This window comes from Salminus brasiliensis, chromosome 23 (genome assembly GCF_030463535.1).
Source record: "Salminus brasiliensis chromosome 23, fSalBra1.hap2, whole genome shotgun sequence".
NCBI classification, from domain to species: domain Eukaryota; kingdom Metazoa; phylum Chordata; class Actinopteri; order Characiformes; family Bryconidae; genus Salminus; species Salminus brasiliensis.
The window spans coordinates 28,567,763-28,594,223 of NC_132900.1; the positions used below are offsets into that span (position 1 = coordinate 28,567,763).

At 41.8% G+C, this 26,461-nt stretch overlaps 1 protein-coding gene across 2 annotated transcripts; it reads right to left on the reverse strand.

Moving 5' to 3' along the window:
• Nucleotides 1–26,461, reverse strand: pip4k2ab (phosphatidylinositol-5-phosphate 4-kinase, type II, alpha b). 2 transcript variants are annotated; one of them, XM_072668812.1, is made up of 11 exons: nt 25,484–26,461; nt 12,199–12,296; nt 11,954–12,050; nt 10,326–10,478; nt 9,882–10,028; nt 9,203–9,241; nt 6,949–7,047; nt 4,714–4,827; nt 3,438–3,690; nt 2,637–2,740; nt 1–2,451 (listed from the first exon to the last, which is right to left on the reverse strand). In XM_072668812.1, the coding sequence occupies exons 1-11, from the start codon at nt 25,625–25,627 to the stop codon at nt 2,371–2,373; spliced, it is 1,329 nt and encodes a 442-aa protein (XP_072524913.1). In that variant the 5' UTR covers nt 25,628–26,461; the 3' UTR covers nt 1–2,370. The 2 variants fall into 2 exon arrangements, with proteins under 2 accessions (XP_072524913.1, XP_072524911.1); XM_072668810.1 differs by having other exon boundaries at nt 6,949–7,050.

Consider the following 26,461-nt stretch of genomic DNA (forward strand, 5'->3'; position numbering starts at 1 on the left):
TGAGCAAAGCATCATTTTATTCAGCGATGCTGATGAAGGAATAGTGCCTCAAAAAAAGAAATACCGCACATACACATGAGAAAACCGTACGCATTCATGACGTGACCAACAACAACAATGACGAGAAGACCAACAGCTGTTCAGATCTTATTATGCGTCTTTGACAGGATTCTCTGGTAGGGTTTCCGCCTTTTCCCTCTCTATAAAACGTTTCCCAGTAGCAGATTCAAGCAACACACAACCTGGACGTCTTCCCTTGTTATGTGGAATCAAACAGGTTGAGACAAAGTAGAACCGACTGAGAAGGTTTTGTTGTTTTACTATCGGAAAACTCGTGGAAGAAAATGTCTTTGCCTCAAACGTAATGGACAAATATCAAATTCTTCACAAACCATGAGGCGATGGTACAGGAGGAAAAGTCCACAAGGTCTTCTGTAACTTTCAGGCTTAAAAAGAGGCGCCTTTAAAGTTTCCCTTTTCAAAAAGCGGTTAAGCATGGCTTGTAGTTGGAGTTGATAAAGCAGACTCTGAGACCGTAATACAGAATAAACATCTCGGTCGTTTTCAAAAGAGGGTCTGACGCAGCAGCACTGCACGGTGACACACCTGTGGTGCATCTGGAGTTCTGGTTTCGAAAGCAGAGAAAAGGAACGGTGCACTTCAACGCCACTCAAACATTGGGACAGATCTGCCGGATTAGCTCTGAAGTTGGCAAAACGCTTGGTACCTTTAGGAATGCAACATTCAGTCATAAGATCACAGATTATACAGGTTATACATGAAGATATTTACACATCACAGGAACAGCAAAAACCACCGCAGGGTTCGTCCCAGTCACCTCTCCCTTTTAGAAAATAACATTTGCAAACTTTTATTTAAAAAAAAAATTCAAATACAAAATTAAATAGTTCCGAGTAAAAAAGGCACACCCTCGCACAGTGTAGATATTAATGATGATGTCAAAACACGTAAAGTTCAACGGTTCAGGTTACTGTCCCAACAATTTTCTTCAAGAAACGATAAAAAAAAAAAACAGTGTAAATATTTCTGATTATTATATAATACTGGAGGTCACGGAGACCACACACCAAGTTTGAGAAACATTGAGTGAGCAAGACCAAGATAAAGGCTTCGTTCTCAGTTCTTCTAGCGCTGTTTTAAACGCTCTGCACAAAAAAAAGCCCAACCGCAAAAAAGCAGAAAATTCCAAAACACCATTCCAACTGGAAGCACTGTCCCGTTTAAACTTGCCAATGCACTGTTTCAAAGAAAGGGATGTAAAAATATATGCATACACTTTCCGTAGATCGCTCTCTAATCATTAAACCTAAATCTGAACGCTCTACTCGCTCTCCGAGAATAAAACAAAGTGACGATGCTTGTAATATCTCCGATCCTCCCGTTGTCTAATACACTCTACGCGTGTCGCTTCACTCGTAACACGCTTTAACACACAAGCTCACTACTATTGCATGACTCCCCGCGAGTCAGTGGTAAAATTGGTAGAATTTGCATAAATATTTTGGTGCATTAGATCATGTGCAAACAACTTTCGTAGATTTTCTACTTCGTCGGAGTTAGTGGGACGCACTCGACTCCTCTATGAACTGTGCACTTGGCACTAAATCTAAATTCAAATAGGAAATTGAAATCACTACGTGGAGCACAACCGTCCAGTCGATCCGCAGTCCAGACAGACTGGAAAACTATCAGCTCTCTAGTTCCGGCTCTGTTCAGAAAGGTACAAGTGCTTAGTAAAACATTTAAACCTGATATGTGGTCTTAAAGTTATCGTTTGAAATGTATATACTATATATTTAAATATAGACAGACTAGATTTCAAGACAGATTACGTCTAGCCTTGGGTTTAGTTTATACTGTTAGTGGAAATTCCACGATAAAAATAAATAAATAATAATAACAATAAAAAAAAGCCAAGGTTAACTAAGGTTAACCCGAGCCCCGAAATTCGGCCACTTAGGATGACGTTTCTTGCAGTAAACAAATATAGAGTAAGAGTAAAAAGCAGCTCTGAGGATTCCAGATAATAATGCACGATAACGTCACTCAACATCCCACTCAACAATATCGAACACAGAGGTACAGCACAGAATAACGCACGAGTACATGATAATTTGTCCATCCACCGCTTGGTACCATAAACTTATTTGCTTATTTAATATTTTTGGAAAAACCCAAACAAACACATGGGGACAAAATAAGGAGTAAATAAATGTAAACAAACAGATCCCAGTAAATATCCCAGGATCTCAGCTTAGAAGCCTCTCTGTAGGTGTGGAGGCTTCCGTGTTTTGCCTTCACCTCAAAATCCCTCCTATACCTGATCCTGAGACAGACGTCAGGCAGCAGTTAGGACAGAATGGTGGTGATGAAGTCGTAAAATCTCTTGGAATATTGCTCTGGGTTAACAGTTGAAATCTCCGCTCCGGCCTAAGACGCACAGAAAGACAGGGAAAACATGAGGGATAGAAATGTTTTGTGTCAGTTTCACATTCCAGTTAACATAAATTCAGTTTACAGGTTCAAAGTGTTTCCAGTAGATGGCACTGTGGCTCTGAGCTGAATGCATGCAGTACAGCGTCAGAGCAGGGATTTGATCAGATGTCATTTCTTACCCCATGCTTTACTGTCTTAGCTGCATGAGCTGCTTTCTTCTTAGCATCATAAGGGGTGAGGATGTCGATGATTGCCATGAAGTAGACCTCCTTTTTGGGCGCATCTGGAAAAAAGAGTATGTTTATTTATCTCGCTGTGGACTGAAGCATGCTGCCCATGTGCTGGTCCTGGGCAGAGTCCAAAACGGCACATTACCATATTAACGTTCTGGAGTCTATGTGATAGTCTATTAATGTCTATGATTTGATGTGTTTATGCAGTGCAGGAATACGGTTCAAACGCTTCCTGAATCTGTAGAGTCTGCCCTTTCCATTGCATCTCATTGCCAGATCATACATAATAATTCACATCCCGAGTTACGAGGCTGTGAAGACGGGTCCTGATACTCATCTCTGTCTCTAGCCTGTTCTAACTTGTATAGTTGTGTGTTCATCATCTGCCTCTCCCACTACTTAACCCAAATCTCAAGCACCAAAACAATTCATCCACATGAGAGGTATGAGCTACATAGAATTTCTAATATCTGACAGATTATTCTGAACATTTTGCTATAAAACATGAGTATTATCTTATATTCAAGTGCCTTTTAAAGGAAAATCGAGACTCCAGAGGGTTGCACAGCACATCAAAATAGTACACCACCACTGGTGATATACTGGAGAATTTAGTTGCTACATTTAATATTCAGATTCAGATCCTGAAGGCCTTTAGTAGCTGGATCAGGTGCGTTAGACTAGGGCTGGATCAAAACAGAAGATTGGCAAGATCATTTTTGGTTTGATTTTTGCAACGTCACTCACTGTCGTGGCTCCGGGTGGCGTAGACGTCAATGTTCGGGTCGAACTCTCCAGGGCCCAGCGGCTTGTTGCTGTCAAGTGTGTTGCTGGGACTATCAGGTGGGGTTCCTGTCACCCCTCCGTCACTCTCCGTCCCCTCCTCCTCTCCCGCATCATTATCCTCGCTCTCCTCCTCCGGCTGCTCTTGCTCGCCCCGCTCCACGTCATGGAGCCCCACCAGAAGGCTGTAGTCCATCAGCTTCAGCTGAGCCAGGAACTGCCCAAAGAGTCCACATGTCAGGCATGATTTCAGATTATTTTTAATGAAATAAACAACAACAAAAAAAAGAACGGGAGGAGATGGTGAGATGATTTGTGACAAGAAGTATTGTATAGAGCACAGTCCATCAATCCAGGGAACACAGTTCTTTCACTGCTCCACAGCTCAATGCTGCTGGGGGGCTTTATACTCCTCTAGCCTATGCCTGGCATTAGAGGCCAATGCCAATAGGTTCATGTTAATCTGCTCCAGAGTCCTTATCTACTAGCAGTACTTTTCTTCAGAGACTAGACTAGCTGTGTGTGTGTATGTGTGTCAGCAATGGGTGCAACTTAAAGTAGCTGAATGCATTCACTAGAAGGGGTGTCCACAAACATTTGGACATAGTGTATGTGTGAAAAAATGGAAAATGTGTGATAAGAGATGATGAAGCCTGTTAGTGTCAGTCATAAAGGGTTCAATATGCTGACGGCTAGTTTCAGTTAATCTGTGCTATCAGTCATTGGTTTCCATTGTTAATACACTGTTGCCTCCTACTGGACATGTTTTGAATTGCAGTAATGAACAAAAGTATTGACAAACTACAAAGTCTGGTCAATTATTGTACACACTGTTGTTTTTAGGTTTGGTTTTAAACACTAGATCATAGTGTTAAGACTGAACATTGATTAAAAACACCAAGGAACATATGAAATGTGAAATGCTGCTTGGGCCAGCTCCTATAAAATAGACTATTACAGTAGTAATTTAAAATTCAATAACTTTTTGCTACCCCTTTAATTTTAAAACTACCGGCGTTGCCTAGTTTGTCATATTTCATATTTTTTATCTACAAGTGATTCTGAACCAGTATTTCACGAGTATTGTCCAGAAAATTATACTGTTGACCTGGATCATGATGCACCAAATATAGACATTTCTTGTAGGAAAGCGTATTATTACCTACACTAATAAGCTTCGAGACCACAGGAAATTGTCAGACACTCATGTTCTAATGTTTTTGACAAACTGAGCACAAACCTCCACATCATTCTTCAGCTTCTCCAGGAACATCTTCTTGTTCTCCTCGTCTATGTAGATCTTCTGGCCGTCGTTGATGAAGTCATTATCTTTGTAAGTTGGGAGCTCCTTGGTCTGATGTTCAGATTGTGTAGAAAGACAGAGAGATAACATGTTACAACCTCTGTGAACACCTGTAAAGAATTTTACTGCTGTTAGGGGTAAGCGATAAGCAAGGTAACTGATTGACTGATCTTTGAGATTAGGGCTGCACTATATGGACACTAGCTGAAACACCCCTGAGAACTGCTGCATGAATGGGCGGAGCTAAACTGTGGTAAGCAGAATAGGCAGAGACCAGTGTAAATGAGTAAAATCTTGTCACATCAGAGTGAATCCAAATGTGCTGTTTTATAAAAGGGGTCTTTAATGCACATTAAATGAGCAAAAGTATTGGGACACCTGGTCACTCATTGTTTCTTCCGAAATCAAGGGTATTAATAAAGAGTTGCTGCTGGAGCTGAAGTAACTCCTTCTACTGTTTAGAGAAGAAGGCTTTCTACTAGATTTGGAAGGAGCACTGCTGTGAGGATTTGATTGTATTCAGCGACAAGAGCATTACTGAGGTCAGGACGTCCCAAAACTACTGGATGGAGCACCACCATCATTCCAGAGGACACAGTTACACTGCTCTACAGCTCAATGCTGAGGGCTTTATACCCCTCTAACTCATGCCTGGTAAATAGGTTCATGTTTGTCTGCTCCAGAGAGTCTCATTCTAATGGCGGTAGTTCTCTACAGGGACTGTGTCAGCAATAGGTGCAACTTAAAGTAGCTGAATGCATTCATTAGAAGGGATGTCCACAAACATTTGGACATATAGTGTAAGTGTAATCTTAGCCTCTTGAACTCAACACAAACGCCAGCAGTTGCAGACTTTCTGGCTTCTTGCTTCTACAACTCAAGGATAACTCAGTCAGTCTGCATCGTTTTCCATGTTTTGGGAATTTGATATGACTTAATAATAATCCATAAACTTTAATAAAGGTCACAAGGTTAACTAATTGTATATTGTGCAGCCCTAATGCAGTCAGTACACATCTGCATTGCCAATTAACACCAATAAAAAAGCTTCAGCTTTGAAAGCCAAAGCTTAAACAGAGCAGAAGCAGCAGGCACGCTCCGAGTTCAGCCAGGGCAGGGTGTGAGTCAAGGGCTGAAGCAGTGTCACTGCCTATTTGCTCTGGGTGCTTCTTCTGCTCTGCCTTTTCTTGGGGTGTGTTTTTAGAGATTGCCCTGACACTGTCCGAGACTGTCTACTACGTACTGACGGAATCAATTATTCCATGACATGCCGAGGACAGCGTCATTTGGGCTATCTCTTTTGTTTTATCCCAGCTCTCAGCATTAGGACTCTCACTGTAATACTGTATTATGCTATACATCACACATACGGAGTTTGAGCTACTGTAAAACAGACATTAACCATAAATCTTAATAAAATAATACTTATCTGTAATGTGAACTGTTTAAAATATATGTTATTACACCCCAATTCATTTTCATTAGGCAAGCCTGCTAATAATTCAGCCTACTATAAGCCATAAATAGGATTATGGACGCAGGATCTTTCAATTAGGTCAAACATTGTTCTCAGATCAAACAACATCCAGCTTTCCTGTTCTCACAATCCACACATCCCCACCTCTTCCTAGCCAAACTGAAAAGATATGGCCTTTTCACGGGAGTAGGGAAGGTTTCTAAAGGTGGCATACAAGTCCTTTCCTGGGTGCATATCCCAGGAGCTGTACAATAGCTGATCCCAGAGCATACACATGAATGTTTATGTCCTGACACACCAATCACTCCACAAAATCACCATCTAGCGAACATCCTCAGCTCTAGGGCTCAACAACAGAACCCCACAGATTGATTTCCGTTTGTGTACGTGATTGAATTTGGTAACTGTTTAAACAGATTGCACACTAAAGGGATTACGGGGTCATTTGTTAGCATTCTGGATTCTGATCAGTCATGGACTCTACCCGTTTGTGGAATCCCTGCGGATACAGTCGCTATGGAAGAACACATCGCATTATTTCTGGACGAGGGCAGCTCAAAGCAGACACGCTTTTGAGTGTGCTCCTTCGTGGGATCCAGAGAGAACGGTGCTTTTTCCTGAGGCCGGACGCAGGGGGTCGGCACATGCTGAGGGAGGAGCAAGTGTGTGACAGCTCTTTGCTGGTGTGTCCTTACGTGTCTGATGGCGCAGTAAAAACGCGTGGCGATCCGGATGGTTTGTAGCTTTTGGCTCATGCGAGATTTGGGTGGAGCCCCATCGTCAGGTGGGCGTGGCTGCTAGAAAGAGGGTGAGAGGCTTGCTGAAAGATCTCACTGTAGAAACCCTATCAGCTGCCTTAGTATTAAGGGTGTACCTTTTCAACACTGGACTGAAAAAAAAAACATCAACAAAAAACAAACATGCATCGAAATGTGATGATACTGCCTCATCCAGACGGCCAAGACTGAAGAATCTATAGTCAAAGTTAACCATCTGACTGCATCTTATACACCGATCAGCCGCAACATTAGCACCACTGACTGTCTTAACACACTGATTATCTTCATCTGTCAAGGGGTGGGATCTACATTTTAGGCAGGAGATTTTTTAGCTTAAGAATCTGAGGCACTTTGAAAAGAGGCACACTGTGATGGCTAGTTGACTGACTGTGTCAGAAAATCTCCACAACATCAGGCAGGTCTTGTGTTTTTTTTCTGGTATGCAAGTGGTTGACCTACCAAAAGTGCTCCAATAAAGGATAGCTGGTGAACCGGCAACATGGTCATGGGCAGCTAATGTTCACTGATGCAATCCTTGGAGGCCCCACCTCACAACTGACAGGACTGGAACTGAATCTGCTGCTGACAATAGTCTTGGTGCCAGATATCACAGGACACCATCAGATGTCTGGTGGAGTCCATGGCTTGAATGGTCAGATCTGCTTTGGCAGCACAAGTGGGACCCACTCAATATTAGTAATATAAGTACTAATGTTAAGGCTGATCGGTGTGTACTTCTGTATTCTGTATTTCATAAGTTGCTATATCTCTATTGTAGACAAGCTACTTAGACATCTTTGGACTTCAGATAAAATGCATTTTTTGAGCCAGGTAAATTTGTTTTGCTATTTTTAAAAGCTCTGTGGGAATATTATCATAAACAATATTTAAAAATGTTCACCTTAGAAAATATGCATATCATTACACCTCCCGTGCTTCTTCAGAATCAGAAATACTGACAGTACATAGTTGTCTTGGTTGACCGTTAACCATGTTATTTAAAAAAAAAAACAACAGAAAACTATGTGACCCATATTTAGAAAAATATATGATCTCCATTATTTTGCATATGGGCATCATAGATAGCCAGAAGAAAAAGTTGAAACTAAATCTGCATAACGAGGGCGCTTCACCATGCCAACAGGGTGTACATGCACACTGAGAACAGAGACCAGAGAAACGCATGCACATTATTCACATGCCCCCATGTATGCATTATGCATGAGACATCATGAAGCAGACGGATTCCGATGCACTAAAAATAACCTGTTCACTGTTTTTGCAAAAGAATAAACGGTTATCAAAGTCAGTGAATTTGTTCTGAAGCAAAAGTGCTATGGAAACCCAGGCCTGTCCAAACAGCAGTATTCACTGTATTATTTTATTAATACCTATCATTTTAAAATACTAGGGACAACAAGATGAGTGGTAGGAACATAACACAAACAGCCTCAAGAAGTATGTGTGGAGCTGGCTTTAACTATAGTCCTTCCTATTGTTTATGATGCTACCCCGTGATCAAGTATTTTTTAGTACTTTGTGGTGTAATTATTGTTTTCAATGATTGTAATTAGAAAAAAAATTATTGTAATTAAGTAATCATGACTAATTTTTGGCAAAACAGGTCAGTTATACTATAATTATTGATCATAATAATAGTGTCAATATTTTTATACTTTGTGTAAGTGATTGATTCCTTAGTTAGTCCCATTCAGTACTATCTTCAGTCATAAAATACCACTGCACTACAACATACAATTTATCGGTCATGCAAGAGGAGGGATAAAACAAAGGAAATCATTAAGACATTCAACTAAAAAGGAGCTCAAATGGAGTGATTTGGAAAACAAATGGAGAGAGAGAATCAAATAAGGTCTTTCCTTCAAGCATTTATTTATTTGGGGAGTTTATTTATAGAGGATCAACACATAAATGGGAAGCCAATCTAACACGCTCTGAAACCAAACGTTCCAGGATTTTTGACAGCAGCATCCAACTCACACATGCAATGTACTGAACGTGCAAGTGCATGCTTGTCTGCAACATAAACTCACAAATCACACAGGCAACTGGCCCTATAAATTATCTCACGTTTGATACCTAATGTATCACATTTATCTCACCATGTAAGACTTTATATGAAGTGTATGCACAAAAACAATGACTTTACCTTTTCTTTGTCACTCGCCTCTCTGGCCACTGTGGATCCCTGAAAGAGTAAAAAAAACAAACAAATACCCTTTCAATTATTAAATGATAAATATCCTTTCTGATTATCATTGAAACTTGTATTGGTATATACTATTCTGCATATACACTATATGCCCAAATGTTTGTGGACACCTCGTCTAATGAATGTTAGAGGCACCCATTGCTCGTACGGATGTGCAAATGAAACATACGTGTAGTCCCTGTAGAGAAGTACTGTCAACAGAATAAGACTCTCTAAAGCAGATAAAGATGAACCTATTGGCACCATGTTGCCTAATGCCAGGCGTGGGTTAGAGGGGAATAAAGCTCCCCAGCATTCAGCTAAGCAGCAGAGGAACTGTGTTCTCTGGAATGATGATGGTGCTCCAGTCAATACTTTTGGGAGTTGTGGTGGTGATCATCCAGCATGACCTCACTAACGCTCTTGAATCTCTCTGAATTTTGGAGGCACCTCCTACATCTAGTAGGAAGCCCACCCTTGACAGTAGAGAGATACTCCAACAAAAGCCTGCTTTTAATAAATCCATTTTTAATAGCTTTGATTTCGGAAGAAACAATTCATGGGCAGATGTACCAAAACTTTTGTCCATACAGTGCACGTAACAGACAGTAAGTTAAAACAGTCTTTTGTCACTCACCTTCAGATCATATTTCTTGTGGACAGGCAGGCGGTGGCTGAAGACGTTGCGCGTGACGATCATGTAAGTCTCGTCTCCGTCCACGGTGAGGCGGTACATGCCCAGGAACTGAGGAAGCAGCGTGTTGCCATGGCACTCCACTATATACTGGAAATAGAAGACGCACAGACAAATGAGACTCCACTTCACCAGGGTTCATCATAAGGGTGACTCAGCTACTTCACAGGGACAGCCATCTTCCACCGCCTACACACTTCTCCTAGTCACTTCCACTTGGGAAAGTCCGTGTTTCAGGGCTGACCAGATGTCTACATGACTATATGTCATTTTTGCTAAACTAAAGGTCCTCAAACTGTCTTTAATAAGGTGTCACTGCTTGCCAAGATCAACACACGTGCATTACAGTGTGGTTAACAGCTCTGTAAAGGCTGGACCTGACTTTACCTGGTGATACTTCTTCAGGATGTTGTGCATCTCAGCCACATCTTCGCTGGTGATGATCTTGATGACGTATTTTTTGTTGTAGGAGGTGTGAAAGCGAGCTCCGCTGCGTCCTTGGGCGTCGCTGGGAATCGGCGCACTCCGCGTCAGGGAGTTCTGCCAGAAGACAAGCAGTTTCACATAAACAGCCTCACATTGTAGAAGATATGACACAAAATCCATCAAACATATATGTCCAAATGTTTGTGGACAGCCTTTTTAATGAATGCATTCAGCTATCCATTGCTGACACAGATGTGCAAATGCACATACACACCCACACACAGCTTGTCTAGTCTCTATAGAGGAGTATTTCAAATAGAATAGGACTCTCTGGAGCAGATCAACATGAACGTTTTGGCATCATTGTAATAATGGTGGTGCTCCTTTCAATATTTTGGGGATGAGTTAGGTAATTGGGGATAAGTTGGGGTAATGATCATCCAACATCCTGACCTCACTAACATGTCTGTTGCTGAATGCAATCAAATCCTCAAAGCAATGCTCCAGAATCTAGTAGAAAGCCTTCCTACCCTGGACTGTTACTGTTACTCCAGCAAAAGCGGGATAAACACTTTTTTGTATTACCTTTGATTTCAGAAGAAACGAATGAATGAGCAGGTGTTCACATACTTTTGTCAATTTGCAGACATTAGAACAAAATCTTCAACATCCAGTCTACTGTGAAGCGTGTTTTGTAAAAGTGTTTACCTTGACTTGTGAGCTGCATCTGGGGCCAGTGGCCTTTACTGAACAGCCTGTATTAACAAGCCTAGTTTAATTCCTATTAATCCCTTACAGTAAACATAACTACAGCTCAGTGTTGAATATGATTTTGTTCATATTCACAGAGGAACAGAAAAGGCTGATTTCCACAACGACAGCAGCTTGGTCCGGTCATCAGTGGTGGAGAAGTGTGCTGGAGCATTCTGGGAAACAGGCCAAACCTAACCGCATTTGTTCCTCTCTCTGGCATTCACTCAAACACTGAGTACCACCTGCACAGTCTTAAAGATCATACTGCAATCGCATCTGACAGTTCTGAGCTTACCGTATGCTGCAAACCAGCTTAATGCCCTTTAGTTCACGATCTACTTTCAGCACAACTTCACTTCATTGTTTCTTCTGAAATCAAGGGTATTTGAAAAAAAGAGTTTGTTGAAGTAACTGTTTCTACTGTCCAGGAAAGAAGGCTTCCTAATAGATTTTGGAGGAGCATTGCTGTGAGGATTTAATTGCATTCAGCAACAAGCGTGTTAGTGTGGTCGCGATGCTGGATGATTACCACCACACCTCAACATTTTTAACTTTTTTAATTCTTCCCAAACGTTCCGGATGGAGCACCATTCATCATTTCACAGCTCAATGCTCAAGCTTATTTACCTCTCTAGCCCACACCCATTGCATACAGGTTCATGTTTATCTGCTCCAGTGAGTCCTATTCTCTACAGGGACTAGAAAAGCTGTGTGCGTGTGTGTGTGTACATTTGCACATATGTGTCAGCGATGGGTGCAACTTCAAATGAACCAATTACATGGGGGAGTTTTACAAATGTGCCATCTTTTCGGAGTTGGATTTTAAATCTTGGTACCTGATATTCCTGATCATCAATGGCAAACCTCTCCCTAAGATTCCGGAAGACAAGAGGACAGTACTCCTTGAACTTGAAATGGCTTGGCATGTTCTCTCTTTAGGGGGTGGAAAAAGAGAGAGAGAGAGAGAGAGAGAGACAGAAAGATCAGAACAGAACTGATCAGACCAGGGAAATAAACACCAGATTGTCACAAACTATGACGCGATATGCGACTCTGAGCTAGATTAAAATGACAGTCGTACTTGTTGAAGAGGTGATTGTCCACTTTGATCTTGGAGTTGGCTTTGAAGTCATCAGGCATCAGCATAACAGGGATCTGAATATGACTGAGTTCATTTATCTGCAAAAAAGCAAACGAACAAAGAGTCAGGCAGAGTGCTAAATACAGTTATTGAGCCTTTAAGTGTCAGAGTTGAGGAAAATACAGAAGTAGGATTGGGTACCGATCCCATTTGAACCGATATTGTTACCAGTACAGGTACTTGTTTTGTGGTACTTTACTCTTTATGTAAAAACAAAAATGAAAAAACAAATCAGATGCAAATCACATTAGGAGGTGGTCTGAAATCAGATTTCTAAAGGCCAGGCAGTGCCTGGCTTCACAGGTGTTGGTCTTCATCCTCCTAGTGTTGGGGCAGTTCACATTAGCGGGTCATAGGCAATTGGTATATATTGTCAAATTAGGTCAAATTAGAAATTATTATTATTATTTAAAACAATTTTAAAGAGGTTCCAAGTTTCTCGACACAATTGCAAGAGGCGATTCTGGTGACATCACCATGCTGCCTTGTTAGACTGGCCAACAGGCTGTTAGGAAGGAGTCTTCATAGGTCAGTCCAGCCGAGGACCCGCCCTACCTCAGCTGCAGTCTAGGCTTTGGAAAGCAGCTACTGTGTGCCAAAAAAATTGGATTTGTGCCACCTAAGTCTGAACAGGCCAATTGTAATCGACTTCTGCGTCCGGCAGACTCAATCATCATAACTTTGTATGCGTGGGAACAGACCTCTAACGGCAACATCATCAAAATGCCCATCGCTATGGTTACACTTTGCATCTTTCCTTTGGAAGGAAGAGCGAGAGAGCTTGGGCAATGTAAAAACAAGTAAGCACTGGACTCTCTAACAGGAAAAATGAGAGTTTGTGTGTGTCTTTGCAAGCATTCTTCTCCTCAGCAGGTGCACGGAGGAAATGATGGTTCTGTTCCCTGTCTGACAGTCCTCCACAGCCATGTTTATTCTCTTCTGTGCGCTGTACTGAGCGTGGTCCAGATTTTGCTGTCAAGAGTCTATTGATCGCAAGGACAGACAGAAGCCAGCTGTGTGTGTTTTGCACATGCAAGGCAGTTCAGCGGTGTGATCTGTTCAGACTGATGTCAGATAGAGGCCACATTAAGAAGACAATGTAAACGACCAGACAACGCAATTGGATCTGGGCAGTAAATCAGATCTGGGCCTCTTTTAGCTGCTGTGTGAACCTAGCCTAATAGAGCAAATTCTGTCAACAGTCAGCTTCACATCGGTTGTGAAGAGCTTCCTGGATCCGCTCCAGCCGATCAGCTCTGACTGAACTGTCTAGCAGAGAGGAAAGTCACTCAAAATGTGGCGCACTGTTGGCTGCCAGCCAAGCAACACCTTCCACCTCCACAGACGGCAGCAGCATACAGACAGCGCAGTCAGCAGCAATGGTTATGCATCCATCCCCATTTTCCCTACAGTGTCTCATAGGGCTGCATGATATTGGAAAAAATGACATTACGATATGTTGTTTTGCTGCAATATTAAAAAACACAGGAATTTTCACCAGATTTCTCTAGACGTCACAGGATGTCAGGGATCCAACATATAATGATGTAATAATTAAAGTTAATATCATGATTAATAATAAAGATTAGAGTAGAATTAGTGATATTGGGCAGCATTGGGATTTTTCCTTTTGTATCAAATAGCCAAAACTGCAGATGTGTTTGATATAATTTGCCTTATGTGACATTGCACATCCTGCTAATGTTGACTATTGCGTATGTGCACATTTCGATGACGATGCTAAAACGATATACTGTGCAGCCCTACTGTCTTATAAATGAGCGACCACTCTCTTTGACCACAGATATTAGACATTAGAGGTATAGATTTAGGGAAGCACTAAATGCATCCAGCATCAAATTTAATTTGTCACCACAACTGTTATTTTTTTTACTTGATTATTTTTAGTAGGATTGTTGTGAATTTTGGTTAATTTCAGGGCTGCACAATATTGGAAACAAATGACAACAGTTTCATTATATTACAAAATACTTGACTTGTCAGCAGAAGTGAATGATCCAACATAACATGACTTTAATAATGCACTCAGTATATCCAAGATTGGAGTAAATTAAATTATATTGGGCAGATATAATCTGACTCTGGTAGATATGTGATGGAAAATAAGAGTAGTGCTCTTATTTTGCTTTTGTATCGAGCAGGAAAAAAGATTTAACATTTAATTTAATTTGCTTTACATGACATTGCACTTCCTGCGATGTAACTATTGCGAATGCCCACATTGCGATGACGATGCTTAAACACTATATTGCCCTGGTACTAGTCAATTTCATTCTAACATTCCAAAATTCTGGAGTTTTACCAGAGACAGGACTACTACTACTTTCAGATATCAATATTGAAACTTTAAATATCGACTGATTCTGATACAATATTTTGTCTGTTGGTACCACTACACTTTCAAAAAAGCTATTGCATCAAAAACTAGGTTATCATGCTGAAACTCAAACACTCCACAATCTTTTAAAAAAGTATGCACTTAGCTCTGCTGCTATTCATGTTGGGACTAATGAAATTTATCTCAGACTTTGAAAGGTCTTGTACACTATGTACATTCTCATGGAAAGAGACCTGTGATATCTAGTCCCATACCCCGCCTGAGGAAGAGAACTAATTGTTTTCACAGGTTCTATGAGTGGCTTAAACTCAGAACACTTCTACTGGTGTGGCTTTTGTTAATAACTTTGCCTTTTCACTGGCTTTAAATGTTTTTATTATTGTCCGATATTAAAATTGCATGGTTGTATTATCACAATCAGAGAAAATTAAAAAGGTTTTATGTCTGACTAGCTTTTAACCATATTTGGCACCCATGAACTGGCACCCATGGAGTAATAACAGGCAGGGAGTAAATCTGGCTAATCTTAGACCACACACCAAAGCCAGCCTCAGAAGCCGTGTAGTGAGGTTACAAAGCCCGCCAGAAAGTTTGCTCTCAATAACACAGCAGTAATGGAGGACATTCATATATACAGTAGTAAGAAAAAGTATATAAACCCTTTTGGAATCTTTATTGCATTCATTTGTCATAAAATCTGATCTGATCTGCATCCAAGTCAGCTGACGTATAGACACTGTATAATTTTTTGATACACTTGGGAATTCATCTTCCCCTTAACGACTGTAAGCTGGTCAAGCCCTGAGGCAGCAAAGCAGGCCCAAATCATGATGTTCCTTTCACCATACTTTACGGTTGGGATCCAGCATTCTCTGGATAGTTACTCAAACAAAAGCAGGATTAACTCAGAGAAGCAAATACTCAATAAACAAATAAAGTTTGTTTAGAAAAAGACAAAGAGTTTGTGTCCCAATACTTTTGCCCATACAATATATGATACCAATGCTGATTTGCTGTGCCTGACAGAAACTGGGCGAGTGCTAAAACTGGCTTTATCACCCCAGTCCTAAAAACAGCCAGACTTGATACTAACTTGCTTGCCAGCTACAGGCCTATATCTGATCCTCCTTTCTTGAGCAAAGTATTAGAGCAAGTTTCATTTATTTTTCCATCCAGCTAAAAGATTATATTACATATTACAAGCTTTCAGACTCATTCCAATCTGACTTCAGGAAGAACAACATCATGGAAACGGCGCATGTCACTAACATCCTTTTTCTCAGACTCTGGATGTTTAAGCATTTTTATTTTATTCTTATTCATCTTTACTGAATCAGAATCATGCAGAATCTTAAGGGTGTCACTGGCATTTCAGTGCCTTGGTCACTGTCTTATTTGAAGAATCAACAGCAGTTTATGAGAGTCAATGGGATGCAGTCAGCTGGCACTAGTGTTACCTATGGTGTTCTGCAGGGTTCAGTACTTGGGCCACTCTTATTTTCCATTACATTATTCATCATAAGCCAAGCATGAGCTCCCATTTGTATTCAGACGATACTAAAATTTACATCTGCACAAAGCCTGACAGCCCATCCACTTCTAACAAATGTCTGCAAGACTTCAAACCCTGGAGTAGCAGCTTCCTTAAGCTTAATCCTGATAGAACTTGTGCATTGTTGAATATGATAATACTGGCGTTACTCTATCTGAACATTAAAAAACTGTTCGCATTCTTTCACATTAGGAATACAACCCATATTTGGCCATGGTTATAATTTGCAGAAGCCAAGTGCTTCATAACATGCATTCATATCCTCACACCTCGATTACTGTACTGCTCTCTTTATTCTCACACTATAAATAGAATGCTACTTACATCCACCCAGCGCATCACCATATTACACCCACACTTAAAGATCTGCACTTCTTACCCATGACCCACCAAACCACTTATAAGGTGTTAATGCTCACATTTAAAGCCCTACATGACAAACTGTCTCCATACTGTCCACCTCAATCCTTAGCTGTGGTCTACTTTTAGTAAAGACTAAGCTTTGCGCTGTAAATAATAGAGCATTCTTTCTGCTGCTTCATGTCTGTGGCATCAACTCCCACAATCCTAGCTGTGAATCATGTTGATGCTCCTCTGGCTGAAATAGGAGGAAAAGCGTCTCTATCATTCCCACTCTGTGCTTGGAACGCCGGATACTCACTATGTTAGTCTGGAGAAGTGGGCAGGAAAACACTGGCGAGAATTGCGCAACACTGCATAACTCAAGTCATAATAGTGTAAAATCCTGCAATAGTCCTTTACCGCCTCAGCCCACATGCTTCTTTCACTTTCAGTGATGCCTCCGTATCTCTCAGCTTGTCCAGAAATGCGTGTCCTTTAGTGGTGGCTTGAAGCGTGAATAACACTTCCTAACTGCAGGGGGAGCCCAGAAGCAAGAAATACCAATTCTTTGTACAGTGCTGCTTCAAATGTTATGCTTTTGTCGTTGAGTGTTGCTTGGAGAAGGTGCTATTTATAAGTAAAAAATATTATTTGTTACTATAGTGTGCCATCTATATTTTTTACAATAATCAGGTGTATTTAGGAGTGCTGAGCGAAGTGACCTCAAATCAGTATCACAAATAAAACCGATATGATTAACAAACTTGCTAGTTAATCAGATGGGTCGGTGTTTTGAGTTTTTCCCCATGTTGCTTCCATACTGCAGACTGGACAGGACAGGCGGAGCCACGTGACTACATACGGGTTAATAAATGAGAAAAGTACTAACAGAATAAAAAAATAAAAAAATTAGACAGCTATATTTAGCCAGATTACAGGAGATTTTGAATGCCAGTTTGATTAATTACCCAGCCTTAGTATTTAGTATTTAGGTGTACATAAGGTTATTTTGCCTCAACCCAATCCAAGTCTCTTAACGCTGAGTATCAGACGATCGCGATCTGTTCTTTGTGTTTGTTTAAATAATAATACAGCTGTTTAGATCAGATGAGCTTTTTAATAGCACTACAGACACACTTAGACGTACTAGTAGCACAGTTCTTGTGCATGGCTGTGATATATAAACCTCCTCAGAGAAGAACGCTTTATGCAGCGCTTTTGCCCAGGATGTGCCCAGACAGGTGGGCATATTTCCTCTGCCTTTCACTCTGGAGTCCAACCTGCTTTTATGACACTCCCTCTGTCAAGCCAGCACACACATACTCGCTCTCTCTGACGCAGAGGGCTATTTCTGTGTACTTTCCTCTGTGTCTCCATCTGTCCTTACTGCATCAGGGGTTTTTGCCCTGCATCCGTCAGCAAACGCCACAGTCAGTTCATATAGCCGGCGGTTCAAGCTGTTGATACTAAAAATGTACTTTAAGAGAATTTAGAAAGCCAGATGGTGAAGGACTGGTTCCCCGCCCTGTACCATTTCATTCTTCAGTTCAACTTGATAATTTTGTGTTTAGAATTTCCCACTGGAACGAGAAAGGTAGTGATCCGTAAACTAGCTTACACCACTCCACCTCTTTCATAGACAGTAAATATTAAATACGTCTTATTGACAAGGCTGAACAGTCTGGAGCGAGAGAGAGGGAGGCACACAGGAGCACACAGGAGTCTCTACCAGACGCTAAAGGGTTAACTCATATTCATCTTAGGGGAAGGACATACTGTAACACTTTTTTCCACAAAATATATGCCAGTGTGTCATAGCTCAAGGGACAGTCGGTAAAGCTAACGTAGTTCCCAACTTTCCCCAGCTAAACGCACCACACAATCGTCCTAAAAATATCTGCCCCAGTTTCCTAGAAACATCCAGTCTTCCACCACAGTGAGCTTAGGCTATGATCATAGTGCAACATGAAGCCGAATGACCATTGAGCACCTCAGTGATCTCACCATGTCCTTTGACATGTCCTTGGCATTATTATCTTCCTATGTACTTACATAAAGAGTATTTTACCATATACGGAAGCTTCCTATTTTATGGGTATTGAAATTTTATTATATAATAAAAGGCACAAAATGTTTGTGGACCCCCCTTCTAATAAATGCATTTAGCTGATTTAAGCTGCACCTGTTACCAACACAGATGTGCAAATGCACACACACTCACAGCTTGTCTAGTCCCTGCAGAGAAGCACTGCCGATAGACTAGAACTCTCTGGAGCAGATAAACATGAACCGATTTGCACCATGTCTAATATCAGGCGTGGCCAAAAATGCTATAAAGAGGAACTACTGTGTTCTTTGGAATGATGGTTGGTGCTCCATCCAATACATTTAGGATGAATTGGGGAGTTGTGCATGACATCTTGACCTCACTGATGCTCTTGTCACTGTGTTCTCTGGAATGATATGATTAAAGTGATTGAAAACGATGGTTGATTTGAGTTGCTGTCTGATTATATCAGTGATTTAAACCTACCATTTTTCCACAGTTCCCCACAGTTACACCACACCATATATACACATATACATACATACACACACTGTTAACTGTATTGTTCCCTGCAATTAATTATTCGTTTTTGTCATAACCTTAATCACATACACATCATCACCACCACAAGACTAGCACACAAAGAACAACCTGCCTGCAAAGGCAGAATGCCCTACAGCTCAGTGACTTCACGATGGCAGACCTCACACGCCTTAAAGGAAGCAGCCCCTGGTCCCCTAGGTACTGTGGCAATGCAGAAAGAGACTATGTGTGAGACATGTGTGTGTGTGTGAGCCTAAACCTATGTGATAAGTGCGCTAGGAGGAAAGCATGATGCACTGCATCTGCGCTTTTAGTAATCTCCATGGACCATCTATCCAAGCCATCCTGTGAAAACAAACATAATAGCCAATCTGTGAGTAATGTGTATATGGAATTATCTCAGAGGGTGGTAAGCTGCTTACAATCAAACACCACTTCATGAAATGTGTTAATAATGTGGCCGCTGCATTGCTATGAGTAGCGCGCAGGGAGGTAACCTATTTGCCGTGTAATGGAAAGGGCTCAGTGTAATTACAATCAGAGATGATCTGCCCTGCTGGATACGCATATAATCAACGGAATTTCATTTGATATGGAAACTCGGGTTTAATCCAGACCAAGACTTCTGCTCCTGGACTACAGATTTGTCCATTAATACAACGAAGGCACCCTGAAATTAGCCATTTGGTCCACTCTCATATCTGGATATCACTGGATAGAAGGAAACATGCTCCTTGCTGTGCTTCTTATGATCTACACTATATAGAAAAAAACTTTTGGGACACCTCCATTCACCACCACCACCACCATTCATTGTTTCTTCCTGCTTTTGTTGGAGTAACTGTCTCTATTGTCCAGGTAGATAGGCTTTCTGCTAGATTTTGGAGGAGCATTGCTGTGATGATTTGATTGCATTTAGCGACAAGAGCTTTTAGTGAGGTCATCCCCAACTCTCAGAAGTATTGAAGGAGGCACCACCATCATTCCGGAGAACACAGTTCTTTCACTGCGCCACCGCTCAATGTTGGGGGGCTTTATATCCCTCTAGCCCACGTCTGGCATTAGGCAGCATGGTGCCAATAGGTTCATGTCAAATTGCTCTGAAGAGTCCTATTCTATTGGCAATACTTCTCTACTAGGACTAGACAAGCATACAAGCTGTGTGCTGTGAGCATTTGCACATCTGAGTCAGCAATGAGTGCAGCTTAGTAAAGCAGCTGAAGGCATTAATTAGAAGGGGTGTTCACAAATTGTTGTTCATACACTGTATTATTAAAATTGGGACACATTTAATTTAATGGACGGACTATGATCTGACAGAGGAGGCAAAAGATAAAAGTGCATACTAGCCCTAGGGATGTGATTTACTCTCTTGCCTTTGGATTAAGCATTTCTCAATCCTGCCAGGAGGAAAGTCCTGCCACGTGAGGACCAGGCCTTCTTCATCCGTTTCCATTTGCGTTACACTTCAGACACCCTTATGCAACCACGGCGCTGAAAAGGCTCCTCTGCGTCACACTAAAAATGTGGACAGGAGAGGGGAGGATGGGCCAAGAGGAAAGACTGTCAAAGAGACAGAAAAGCTGCACAACTTAGCTGGAGGACAAGCGCAAAATAAGGCAGAGGAACAAAAGGGATACAGGGAGCAGCTTAGGAGAAAAAATAACTGGGTGCAGATCAAGGAGGAGGGGAATCTAATGGCCTAATTAATACCCGCACCAGCAGCAAGCGGCAAAGCATTAATCAGGTCAAAACATAGCCCTGATCAAGCTGTGCGAGATAAGAGTGCCGCCACAACAAAAGCACAGCAAGTAAAGGTTACACAACCCTCGCTTCTTACAGGGAGAAATGAACAATCTCACCCATCTTCTCCCGGCAAGACGAGAGAAACCACAACGTTTGTGAATTTTAATCAGCAGGCTTGATTAGAAATTCAACAAAACCTGACGGCCTGGCATGGAAGAGTAAGGGAGGTAGCTGTGTGGAGTGTTAGCGGTAGCTACAGTTTCCAGTCTCCAGGGCTGAGGAGAGGATGAGTCAGTCAGTTCTCCTGGTTAGCACTCCACTTCTGCAGAGATCTGGCTGTGAAAGGGGCTCAAAGCCCACTCAAGAGAGCAGCTCTAGGAGACGAGAGCTGGCACTCCGAACAAGAAACCGAGTCTGCTTTTCAAAAACAGTAATTTCCAACAGACAAGGACGTCAGCTAAAAGGGAATGTTTCTGAAGTGGTGCTCAGCAGTGGATGCGGTAGAGCCTCTTCATGTTGGTAAACAAATAAAGCGCCTGCATACGCCCACTTGTGTCATCCCCACCGACCTTCAGTTCAGAGACTCAGATAGACAGAAAATACCCAGCAGCCATTAACATTACTTAGACTGCGCAGCAGATAAACTCGGAGTGCTCAGAGCATCACACTTTGACAGTTTCTTACACAGAAGAACAAGGAAGAATTGCCAGCTGAACACTGGCTAGAAACCTGCAGCGAAACTGATGCTGCTGTTGTTATGGATACTAAAAATGAGGATAACTCCAGAGAAAGTCTGGAGGAAAGTCCTTAAAAGGTCTTTTCGGCTCACCCTTTAAAAGCGGCGGAGTGGCAGGTCATAGGTTAAGCTGGGTTCAAGGTTCGTCTTTCCCCATGTGCTGCTTACGGCCAAAGGTAGTGTTGAACAAGTAAGAGTCTGCATATTTACATCGGCATCTGTGCCGCCCTTCGATTTTCCAGTCATAAAAGCAGTTCTGTGGTCAGTGGGGTTTATAATACAAAGAAAAAGAGTCCACTGGAAAGCAGATTGAAAAAGAATTTCTTCAAAAACTGACCAGGCCTCTCTGTAGATGTGTTACACACAGCCTTACAAACCCAGTCCAGCCTTGATACAGCTGTAAAGATTCACAGCAGTGTGACAGCTTGAGAAATCTTCTCATCTCAGTTCCACTTGGAAATGCAACGCTACGCTCACAAGTAGTCTAATCTGCTATTTTTATCCTTTATTGTTCTGCAGCAGGATTTTTTTTTGTAACAGGTTTTGTACGCTACGCTAAAATTAGATGAAACGTCCTGAAACTGTACTGTAATTAGAATATCATCACTGTCTCAATAAAAGCCTTCCATCTCCAAAAATACTGTAGAAGCACAAATCATTCTGAACTTTCAGTGTAAGACAATATTTTTCTTAATCAATTTCATGCTTATTCATCATGAAATTATGATATACGAGGAGTGCTGGCATTTCGAATGTATGTAAAAAATGAGACTTTGTTCCAACATAAACAATCTTAATAATAATTATGAAATTGACTTATCATACAATATACAGACATGCCTTCAGTCATTTTTGGTGGCGGCAGTATTGCTTTTTGTCTTCAGATAAAAATCAACGTCACCAATATTTTAGACAGTCGTGCTATTCTATTTTCCTATCTGCTGTCTGTCTGAGGCTGGGGTCGAGTCGGGAGCAGCCAGCAACAGCTATCGTGTAGAAAAAGTGATCAAGCTTTTACTGAGTTTTAGAGTGCTCAAAATATAATTAATTTTAGAATTAAATTATAGTTCTAAATTAGGAATTATAATAATTCAAAGATAAGTGCTGTTGAAAAGAGTGTAACTGTTTCATTATGTTTTATTATCATATTTTTATTATTATTGTATCAGCAGCATAAAATGGTCTTGAACTGGCATTTATTTCTGGGAAAGCATATCGTCCATTATTGTGATGAATAAACTTGCTTTTTTATTATATTAACTAGTGTTGGACAAATTAAGTTGACAAATTAACATTATAACATACATATATAATACATCATTATGACATGACAATGTAAAGAATATAAAACTGCCAAGGACAGAAAAAAATCATCTGTATCCATTGTGGCAGTCAAGCAAATAGTTATAAACATGAACATTGGCTGCAGCACAGATACACTACTAACAGGTATTTAATTGGTGAATATGTGAGGACTTCATCATAAGCCCTCCATAAATTAACACTATCAATTTAATGTATTTGTATTGTTGGGTTGCATCATGTCTAAGATCTCAATAACACAGACTAAAACACCATAATTTGCTATAAATGTTCCCAGTGGTGTCCTTTATCCTATTAGTATAATATGTTACTGCTATTATTTCACAATATTTAAAATCAGATCAGGTTAACACTGCCTAGACCTCACCAAGCCATTAACAAACCATCAATGCTGTCAGATTTCTAACTCTTTATTTTTAATATCAAATATCAAAGTGTGCTGAATAATGTTCAAGAACCCTCATATTAAAGTACATAGAAATTATAAAGATTCATCAGTGGTTCCTTAGCCATTAATATGGACCTGGTCCCCCTTTGCAGCTCTAACAGCAGCAGGTCTGGAGCTCTGCAGTTATTGAGTCAGCAGAGCATTGGAGACTTTCCTGCACTCTGCACTGCTCTGAGCTCAGCACTTGGTCCCGACCCCGCTCTGTAACTTTATGTGGTCCGGCACTTGGTGGCTGAGTCGCTCTCTCTGGTTCCTAAATGATCCCACTGTTCAGTAATACCACTCACAGTACAGAAGATCTAGGAGGGAAGAAATTTCACCAGCTGATTTGCTGTTGCAGCGGTGGCTGCACTGGAATTCAGTGTAAGATCTTTAGAACCTCCTATTCTTTCAATAATGTGTGGAAAGACAGTGCTTGATAGACCTGGGCAATGGTACAGAATGAAACAATGACTGAAGTAATGATTAATGATTTGTCCCAATACTTTTGTCCATACAGTGTACTTGCCACAATTTGAGCAAAGCCCTCAACCTCTCTGTTCCAGGGATGCCACATCTACTGAGAGTGCTTTTGGGCCATTGAGGTCAGTGCTGCTTCAAGGTGAATGCGTGAAGCTGAAGCAGGGCTGGGCGATATGGTAAAAATACCATATCACAATATTTAAGCATTACATTTTCATGATACACAATATTTATCACAAAACATGTCATTACAGACTAATTACATCATTAGGGTCAGACTCTTAAAAAATACCATTTAGATACTGAGTACAGTGATTCTTACTCAACATCTGCTGCTCTTCATCCAATTAAACCAATCACTGTTTGTAAAGAAGGTGCAGTTGATCAGTGTTTTTTAAGCACTAACAGTATCCTCGATTTTCTTAGAAAAGACTATTGTGCGTCACGATACGATAAAATATCGTCATATTGCCCAGCCCTAAGCTGAAGCCCCCCCCCCCACACACACACTCACACACACAAAAAGAGGATGCAAAGACGTGGTGATGAAGTGAGACAATAGCACTAACAGATGTTACTATGCAGGGTTCATCTGAAGACCCCCTGAAACTATATGACATAGGCCTCTATTGCTCTCAGGGCCTTAACCGAGTAAAGTGCATAAAACAGAAAGCTAAGACTAACCTGCTCGGCTGCAAAGACGTTGCGATTTTATGAGCACTGTATTACAGATGTAATACTCCATATGTATCAAACGAATCGCTAAATAAAAGCTCCAAATATCAAAAGCATGATCAGTGTACTTACGGCTAAAAAGCTCACTGTTTGCATCTGCGTAAACCGCAGGCTTAATCGAACCATCATAACCTTGAAAAGCTTTTCATCTGGGGATCAGCACCAAGGCCCCCCCAGACACCAGTTACCAGAGTCCCAGGAGTCCAATTAGAGAATGTCCATCTCCTACAAAAAAGCATTCTGCCACTGTATTAAGAGCAATATCATCGCATTCCCGTATAAGGGGCATGGTAAACTGCATGTTAGGACAGGTCTGGATGGCTTACAGCAGCACTTAAAGGCGTGTCTATGTCAGCATATCAATCATGCAAGACAGCAAGGCTTCCAAAACCCACCAGCATCTGGACCCCAGCAGATCTGACCAAATGATTTTGGTTAATTAAGCATAACTTCTAAAACGGGCTTCATTTGTTGTTGTTTTTTAATAAACAGCTTTCAGATATGGAGACTACGTCCAATAAAGGTAGCTAGCAGGTCCATCAGGATCAGAATCAGAATATTTCCAGGACATTTTTAGGACTTCTACACACAACAACATTGCATTCATTCAATCAATCAGTGTATTAAAAAAAGCCCCTCAGTACAACCTGGTCTACTGGATGCAGTGTCCAACACCTGGTACCAGCTACATCCAAATCCCTGTAAATCCTTCGCTGTTTAATTAAAGGGGGATCAGTGGCTCATTATTTCCAGGATCTTACTAATATATATATTATTAGGTATTATCATTATTAGGATTGTCCATGACTAGAAATAGTCTCCAGGTTAGATTTCCTGTTCACACTGGATAGCTATCTAGCTAAATCACTGCTACCCATTCATTATACCAGGCATGCCATATTGCAGCCACAGGCTCCAAATGCCGGACTCACCGAGTGATTCACTCCCCACATTAACACGCTGAGCAGAGGGTCGCTGGCTCGGAACAGCTTCACCTTCTGCGACACGAAATGCTTCTTCTTGGTTTTCGTCTTGCTGGCGATGGAGGCGGCGAGGCTGCTGGCCGCAGAAGCCATGTTCAGAAGCGGGGCTGGCGGAGGAAACGGGCGAGAGCTGAGGGAAGAGCCCCTGATCGCTAACTAGCTAGCTAACTAACTAACCGCTTACTAGCTGGCAGCGGCTCCTCACCTGAAGCTGCCCCGAATCACACGCGTCCGACGGGAGGTCAACGAGTCGTTCGTCCCCTTATTTCGTATTCCTTCGTTCATCCCTCTAAAAATGGTAAAAGGTGATAATTATCGACGCGGTTTGACACCGAATAATCTGGAGTCGTGAGACGGCGCGAATAAAGACTAGCTAGCGGTCATTGACGTTAGCTTGAAGGTTAAGCGGTATCAGCAGCCCGGCTGCGGCCAGCTTTACCGTGGAGCTAGATAGCTAACGGCGGCTACGTTCACCACCCTCGCTAACCCAGAAGAGAGTCTTCATGTCGGGAATGTGTGGAAATGTCTCAAATTAGCTGACTTTTGCTCATTTTTCAGAGGGAAATCCGCACATCGCCCGCTGCCCGCCGCTCGCTGCCCGCTGCCCGCCGCCCGCCGCCCGCTGCAGAGGCTGAGGTAAAACCGTTAGGGCGCCTGTCGTTGGCCAACGGCAGTTGCTGGGAGACGCGATTTGAATGTCTTAACGGTCCGTCTCGCGCTCGGTTAGGAGAGGCGCTGGGGCTCCGGCGGTCTGTCCGTCAACACCGAAAGCTGGAGAACGGGTATCGTGAAGGGAAGAGCTGGCATCTCCGCCATCCCCCCCTGCGCTCGGGATGCAGCAGCTGGATGGAGGCGCAGTGCATCAGTCCCCCTTAACCCCACCGCAGCCTGCTCCGGCTTCGGATACAGTGGCTGCTGGAGGGAGGC

Excerpts from the sequence above, each read along its gene's own strand:
- pip4k2ab (XM_072668810.1), bottom strand. The coding sequence starts at position 25,627 with ATGGCTTCTGCGGCCAGCAGCCTCGCCGCCTCCATCGCCAGCAAGACG. Across the intron at positions 10,029-10,325 it reads TCCTGAAGAAGTATCACCAG|TATATAGTGGAGTGCCATGG; the intron begins GTAAAGTCAGGT and ends TTCTATTTCCAG. Across the intron at positions 7,051-9,202 it reads AGGCGAGTGACAAAGAAAAG|CAGCCACGCCCACCTGACGA; the intron begins GTAAAGTCATTG and ends CCCTCTTTCTAG.